The following is an 8,590-nucleotide window of genomic DNA, read 5'->3' on the forward strand; positions in this document are numbered from 1 at the left end:
TATTTCACTCAACCTCGTGTTGACAAATTTATGTTTATTTTATACGCATATGCAGGTTATTAGTTGGATTGAAGCTAAGGGGAAGAACACATAGAGAGATATTAGATATTAAAATTAAAGAATAGTTGCGTTTTATTTTGTTTTGAGATTATCTGTTTAATTTGGATTATTATTGTCATGTTTAGAATTTGTGCACTTATATGAAAGTTTTGGAATAAATAAATTAATAGATATTGTCATATAGTTTTATTATATGATAGTACCTTGTGAGTTGTGAACCAACGGTTTGCACCCCGGCATTTCTGCCTTAGGTTGGGATGTGACAATATCTTCACCTGTAAAGAACTCCGATCGTAACAGAACTTGCCATTGGGTAACTCGTGTTCCAGAACTCAGCATCGGCTAACTCGTTTTTTGGTTTTCCGGCTATATCTTCGTCACCGCATATCATTTCCGGGGTAAATTAAGAGCCACCGATGACTGAGCATCGTCGGAAAGTCTTGTAGCTGGAGCTTATATCAAAAACCCGCCGGCTTAAGAATCGTCATCTTCTTCATCATTTAACTTTTTTGCCGTGGCGATCTTGAGGGTTTTGGAATTACAATTTTGAATCGGATAAAGTAGATCAAGATATTTAAAAAAGAAATGTGTGATTTGATGGTTTTGTTAAAGTAACCCCATATATATTTTACCACTCTACCCTTTTGTATTTAGAATCAATTTAGAATTAATTTTTTAAGAACATTATTAGTGAGATTTAATCTCCACCCTTAATTTCCCTAGATCAATGGACATGGTAGGGTTTATATGGTTTTCACAACTCACTTGCGTTTTCATTCTATCTTTTTCAAATATATATATATATATATATATATATATATATATATATATATAGGTTCAAAAGGAAACCACAAAAAATAGGAAACTAGGGAACCATGTCTTTTACATATAAAAAAATAAAAATAAAATCATTTTTACGTAATCGTTTTCTAGCTTTTACATATAAACACATGTAGAAGTCGTTTTCATTAAAAAAAACACTTTTTTTTAATAATCAGTTAAAAAAGATAAAAAAATAATATATTTTATAAAATGAAATTTTTTATTGGAATGTCTTCTACATGCATTTATAAGCAACTACTCCAAAAAAGTTTGTGCTAAACTAAACTTTTACATGTGAAATCGAGTTTTATATTATTTTTACGTATAACGGCGCGTTTGTTTCACAGAATTCATGGGAATTCAAAAAAATTGGAATAAAATCCCATGATATGGCGTGTTCGTTTTGTTGGAATTGAAATCTAAATTTCATTTTGTTGTGTTCGGTTGTCAGGGAATTGGAATTTAATTCCTTCAAATTCCTTTAAATAAGGGATTCCAAATCCTTCCAAAATGTGGAGGATTTCAAATGAATTCGTTGGAATCTTCTCTCGATTTTTTTTAACGAGGACAACTAATAAAACATTTTAGTTTATTTTTACTTTTTTTTTATTATTGATTTATATTTTGAGTTATGAATTTATTATTATTTTTTTGAATATTTTTTGAGGGGTTTTTTTATCTTAATAGAAAACCCCTAAAATATTCAAAAAAATAATAATGCAAAATATAAATAAAAAACAAAAAATCTAAAAAAACTAAAATATATCCTTCGTTATCCTCATTAAAAAAAACTGATTCTAATTTATTTGTTAAACAAACACATTAATAATGGATTTCAATTTTTTCCAATTCTAATTTCAATTCCTATTGAAATGTTCAGATTTCAAATCTAATTCCTTTCAATTTCAAGTCCTTTACAAATTTCAATTCCAATCGAACACAAAAAAAGATATGATTCTCTAGTTTACCGGTTTTTTGAAGTTATATGCATCTTAACATGTACGGGTGTACTCAACGTGAACTTATGTGTGAACTTATGTGATATGTCCTATCACATATGAGGTTGGATGGCATGGGTTCCGGAAGTACATGAGCTGTCAGGGAGAGGACCAATTTTTAATAAGCATGAATATTAAATGTACGTATAACTAGGAAGATTCCCGACGTGTTGCGTTGGGTTAATGTATTGACAGTCATACCCGTACAACTTATCAAATCGTGTAGTGCGTCTGCGAGTCGAGGTGAATTCGATCGGTGTTGGGTTACGAAACCGGTAATAAACCCCACCCCCCTCCACCCGGAAAAAAATAAAAAATTTAACTTTGTTAACGCAAAAATCCAACAAATTAACATAACAAAACAAAACATGCGTTTCGGTTACGAACCGATAACACTTTGGTTGGTATCTGGTTACGAAGCCAAAAATAAAGCAAACCATAAATACGTCCACATCCAAATACAACAATTAACATATTTAAAATATATTAAAAATGTTGGCAAACAAAAAAACACGAGCGTTGTAGTTGTGAACTAATACGAATTCGTTGATCCTGGAATCAAGAGACAAAAAAGTGATTAAAAAAACATGCACGTTGCGTTTGCGAACTAACACAAATTTAGTCGGAATTGAAGTTGTCAGCACTAAATCGTACGCAGAGAACCATGTGTTGTGGTGAACACACGAGTTCGGTTGATATCAGTTTTTTTTTTTTTTGAAAAGTGAACTTCATAGAAAACAAGCGAAAACCAACCCATCTCCAATACGGAGAAAAGGGGCCGCCAAACTACATCACATCATATACATATTACACCAAGACTTCCAATCTCTATCTTTGCTTTGGTGTCTATTACTAAATCATAAAAAACTAATCGCCTTTACATCTGCTACAATCTCTACCACCTTGCATCGTTTGTCGTCAAAAATCATCTCATTTCTTGCTCTCCAAATCCGCCAACAACAAGTCATAACCACTCCTCTAATAATTTCCTTTCGCAAAGGAGATAAACCATCCATCCTATGCATCTCTATCACATCTTTTAAGCTAAAAACAAAAAAATTGGGTAAACTACACCACCTTAAAATACCCTCCCACACCGTCATAGAAAAGCCACAACCGGTGAATACATGGTCCACCGTTTCCTCACTCTCGTCACAAAAAATACACTGAGTATTACCAATGTCAATATTTCTTCTACTTAATGCCGTCTTTGTAGGCAAGCGATCCAACAAAGCTCTCCACATGAATATATTGCATTTATCCGGTACCCATTTGCACCAATCAAGAACATAATCACTGCTTCCCACATTAATTTTGGACAACCAACCTCTCACCCCAGCCACAGAGAAACAGCCATTCGCGTCCCCTTCCCATCTCCACTCATCCACACCCATGTTAAGCAAAACCTGACTAATGAATTCCGATAACTCCTCAAACTCTTCTAACTCAGCCTTCGAGGTCGGTTCTTTTTTCCACGACCAGTTCATCGAAGGACCAAAGTCCGACCGGATTAAAATATCAGACACTAAGCACATCTTCTTAGCCTCCAACTTAAAAAGTCATGGGAATCTATCCATTAGCCTCCCATCCGAAATCCAAGTATCAACCCAAAACCTCACTGACTTCCCATTCCTTACTGTGCATGTAATTAACTGGTTAAAGAAGGAGCCATGTATATTTAATCTATTACTTTCCTTTATAATATTAGTCCAAACACTAGTCAAACTAGACTTCACTGGGTATACGTCCCATTTCCTATTAGAACCATGAATAGCTTCAATAACCTTCTTCCACAAGGAGTCTTGTCTCTGTTCTAAAACGCCACACCCATTTGGAAATTAAAGCCCGATTACAATCAAACATACGCGACAAACCCAAACCACCTTTCTTCTTTGGACGTGTAACCGTACTCCATGCAACCCAATGGAGTTTCCTGACTTCTTACAACACCGAAATTAAAGCAATAAGTTAATTCGTCAACACTCAAAATACAACAAATTAAAATATTTACATAAAAAAGATTGCGGCGAAAACCAAAAATATATGTGCGTTGTGGCCGTGACCTGACGCGAATTCGTCTAGAATTGATGGATAAAAAAACCCGCAGGAAAAAAAAAACCTTAGGTTGCGATCGCGTGCTGACGCAAATTTGGCGGGAACAATTTGACGGTATCAACGATAAAAAACTCCCGTATTTTACGTCGCCAAACTTGTTAATTATTATACATAATAATACGTACCCTGTGATTTATATATTACTTAGTTTAATGAAATGAGTTGATTATTAAATATCACCAAGCCTATTAATGATATTAGGCTTACGCTAGCAAATTTGTCTAAAGCCGTGGTTTTTGGAAATAGTCTGCCACCATAGGTCGTGACTGTGGTGTCTCCTATCAATTTCCGGCCGGTCTACGTGTGTGTATCTTTCTTTTATATGGCTGTCGTCATTTACGATGAAAACCCTATTGGCACTACCATTAACTTCGTCACTATCTCACACCACCATCTTTAACGTTTAGACTTCCAGTTGTATGGCGGTAGGATGGTGATATTGTATGCCATATGTGGCTCTAATGTTTTAATGGAAATGATGTTCTCTAAGTCACTTTAGTTTCTATTTATAATTTATAATGGGTTTAATAGGTTAAAGACCATAATTAGCTTAAATAAGTTAGTTTCTTTAACAGTTTGACGTTCTCCCAAGTCCCAACACAGGGTATCAGTACTAGTTTAGTTTAAGATTAAAATAGCATTATCATATATTCAAAATTAGTCAAAGATACATTTTAGGGGGATTCTTAAGTTATTTTATTTTATTAATTATTTTTTTAAGTGCCAACGAATACTTCAAATAAGTACGGGCTAAATTCATTGGATCGGGATGCACTCATCTTTCGATCCGGAAAAAACCCTCACCTATGGCCAATGCCCGTAAACACTCGCCCGAAGACACGACAGTACGGTGAAATAAAATTCGTTCAGTTCAAATAAAATAAAAAGTGTTGCATTTATATTTTTAAAAATAAATAGTGTTGCGTTTATATTTTTTATTTAACCTTTTTATCTACATTTGTTGCTTTACTATATATATTTTTTGATTTTGTTGTCTCTGTATTCATATGATGTGACTCAGCTTACAAAGATAAAATGAAAAATGCATACGATGCTAAGCTTGGAAGGAATTTTGAACTGGTTCAATAATTTATGGTTGTATAACTCGAGACTAAAGCTAATATGGGGAAAACTTAAGAGCAAGCGTACGGGCTCATATTCAATCACACAAATAGGAATGTTTAGTGAGATCAAGATCAAAGAACTTGATGATCATTTAAGGCAGATGGTATAAGTGATATCTATTAAATAAAAAAGGAATCAATCAGTTTTATCGTTATTTCACTGGTTTATGAGTTTAATTGGTCAAAATCCAGGTAATGTCAAGCAGTAGACATCCGATTAAGCTATAACCGAGAGGCAACCTGAATTTATTTTCGTGTTTGATTTTTTTTCTTTTTGTATTGTTTAATTGTTTGTTATAAGCGTGCAACCATAGCAAAAGTGAAGTGGGGAAACGAAATCCAATGATTTGCAGTGTTTGTATGCGAAAATTCTTCACAAAACTGAAAACGATGTATCAGTGATGTTGGCACAATATTTTAGTTTTACTTGGCCACATTTTTGTTCTCCAATTCTTTTTCAACCCCAACACCTAAAATACGTGTCAACAACAAAATATTTTTGTTGTGCTTTCCCAAGTTCCAACACGTAACATTTTTGTTTTTGAATTTTCTGGCAACGTCTACTTTGATTTTGATTATTATTATTATTTATTATTATTATTATTATCATCAAATGACCTGAAACAACTAGTTTTGAAACCTCTATCTATATATACTATTAAAGAAATTCATTTTGGTTCATTGTTATCAGTTGATTTTACTATATTTTATAAATAATAAGCCCTTATAAAATTTGTTACTAATAAAATAATTCAAAATTAAAATCATAATAATTATTTAATCTATATAATAGATACTATTAAAGACATTCTTTTTGGCTAATTCATATTGGTTGATTTTACTATATTTCAAAAATAATAAGCCCTTATAGAATTTGTTACTAATAAAATAATTCAAAATTAAAATCATAATAATCATTTAATTGAATGAGTTTTCTCCTATACAACCAATTATGAACTCGTATACATTTCATAACCCTAATTTTCATTCCTTTCTTTCTAACTCACTGTTTGCGAATCACTCCATTTTCAAATTATCTTATTTGAATATATATCTTTCCCTCAATTTAACATGCTTCGTGTCTACAATGCTATCAAGTTCTTAGTGTTTTTGAAGAGTATAGAATCGAAAAATTAGAACCACTGGCTGGACTAATATAAGCAGAAGTTATTGTTTCTTATCTAGAGGTAATTATAATCCAACCCCTCTATATACTTTTGCATTAATTTTGCCTAAAGTTTGACATTTTCTGTTAATAACATTTTTGTTTGGTATATGCACATATTGAATTAACTGCATTTGCGAATGAATTTTAAATTAAAATTGAACTACTTTTCTTATCATTTGCTAATTTTGCTTCGCAATTGAAGCTGAAGATAATAAATTGTTATTCTCCACTAGTGAGTCACTTATGCTCTTATAAATTGTTCTATTCTTGCTCCTTTTGTAAGTAAATTATCATGCATTAAACAAGCACATAAATGTTGCAAAGTTAAATTTAAAATTTGGAGATCAGAAGGATAAGAATATACAGTAAGTGGCAAATTAAGAATTTCCATGGACGGAAATTCCCAAGATAACGAGTTTGGATCAAAACCAGTTGTTTTAGATTATAGTATAAACTTAAAAGGCAAATTCATTAATGATGCATTCTTAATTTTTATGTTATTTTAAACAAGCGGGTCGGGTTGGATGGAGTAACAGGCCAAATTAGATTCGGGTCAAAATAGGTTGTAATGATCATATTGAGTTTGGGTCGAAATGAGTTGTTTAAAAATCTATTAAATCAGAATAATTCAAACGAGCTAACTATATTTAATGAGTAGGATATGATGGGTCGGTTTTGGTGTGTATCAATTACATAATATAGACCAACGGTATAGAAGTCGTAACACATGCTGTTTACCTTCAAGCTTTCTTATCAGATAAGGCTCATATTAGAAATTACAAATTTGAGACGTCATATGTGGCAAAGATAGTTAGTAATGGGCTTGGCTATGTTGTTGTATCCAATGATTTGGATTAGGTGATCGTTTCACAAAAGTATTTAGAATTTAATTACAAGAAAAGACATATTACAATTGAACTATTGATAATTTCTTTTAAATTGATCCTTTCAGAGAGCTATTTGTATTTGGGGATTTTTTGAATCAGTATGTCATTATAATAATATTATAGTTTCATCTTTCTTTTTTGATTGGTTAAATGCGACAAGATTTTGTGGATATACATAAATCTTCAGCGATAATATTTGGCAACATAATTGCAAGTTGGTCATCCTTTGTCGTAGAGGTGACAATTTTGTGCATGTTACTACTTATAATGTGTTGATTAATTTTTCCATGCAATATGTAATTTTAAGTAGCATTTTAATATAAAACGTAGTTCTATTAATAATATATGATAATTTTATTGTGTATCATATTTTGTTTATGTCAAAATCTAATATGTCTATTTCTTTTAGTAAAAAAGTTTGGGCCACTATAACCATCATCTCTTCCAAATTACACTAACATTAATATTAAATTTATAAAATAGCCACATTTATTTGGCATAATATATTTAGATGGTTTAAATAGGAATTAGTTTAAAAATTTATAATTCCATAAAATAAATTTTTAACACATATTGTTGTGACACGCTAAATTAAATAAAATATATAGGATTAGTTTTTACAACAAATTAATTATTCGAGGTAAAACGCTCTAATTTATGAATACTGTTATATCACGCAAAATTAAATAAATATATAGGATTATTTTTCATAACAAATTAATTATTCAAAGTAAAACGATCTATTTTATGAAAATTTGAAAATGTTTAAGTGAATGAAACAAAATAAGGAGCCCTTTTATATAGTTTTTTTTAGCAGATGGCGTTATATTCACTAAAATGAATTATTAATTTTGTGATTATTAAAATGCATTTTTATATGTGAGTTAAGGACAAACATAACATTTATTTAAAATAATTTGACACAAATATAAAATTTACAAATTGTTCAAATACACACACACACACACAATTGACACCTTCAGATAAAACAAATTCTGTTTAAGTTTTAGAGAATACAGTTTCCTGTTGTAGTTTGATTTTGCAATAATCATCAGCAAAAGTCTAGGCCAGTCTCTTACAAGAGTTGACATATTTAAAAGACCCGTTTTACACATGGTCAACTTTATGTAGATTTATCAAGAGTGAAGAGTAGAGACGAACAAAAAATAAATACTTATTTTAGATAAGCAAGAGAAAGTTGCAATCAAAACAAAAAATATTGTTTATAAGTAAAAATTTGTAACTTTTGAAGCTTATGTTTTAAAGTTTAAAGTTTTGTTTCTAAACATTCTACCATGTAATGTCATTTTTTGTAAGTCCATGTCTTTCAATATTATGTTTTTGTTTGAATATGACTTACAATTATAACTTATGTTGCTATCTCAAAATACATATTAAAAAAATGTTGTCGTTTGA

General features: G+C 31.0%; 1 protein-coding gene across 1 annotated transcript; it reads right to left on the reverse strand.

Moving 5' to 3' along the window:
* Nucleotides 1-2,737: 2,737 nt before the first annotated feature.
* On the reverse strand, nt 2,738-3,415 carry LOC143580751 (uncharacterized). Its single transcript, XM_077063695.1, has one exon. It carries the CDS (start codon nt 3,413-3,415, stop codon nt 2,738-2,740), a length of 678 nt encoding a protein of 225 aa, XP_076919810.1.
* Nucleotides 3,416-8,590: the final 5,175 nt, after the last annotated feature.

The sequence above is a fragment of the Bidens hawaiensis genome, unplaced genomic scaffold (assembly GCF_021521415.1).
Source record: "Bidens hawaiensis isolate Kalapana, Puna unplaced genomic scaffold, B.hawaiensis_p1.1 tig00030582_1, whole genome shotgun sequence".
NCBI classification, from domain to species: domain Eukaryota; kingdom Viridiplantae; phylum Streptophyta; class Magnoliopsida; order Asterales; family Asteraceae; genus Bidens; species Bidens hawaiensis.

What these genes read in the sequence shown, in the direction of transcription:
- LOC143580751 (XM_077063695.1), bottom strand. Translation starts at nt 3,415, where the DNA reads ATGTGCTTAGTGTCTGATATTTTAATCCGGTCGGACTTTGGTCCTTCG.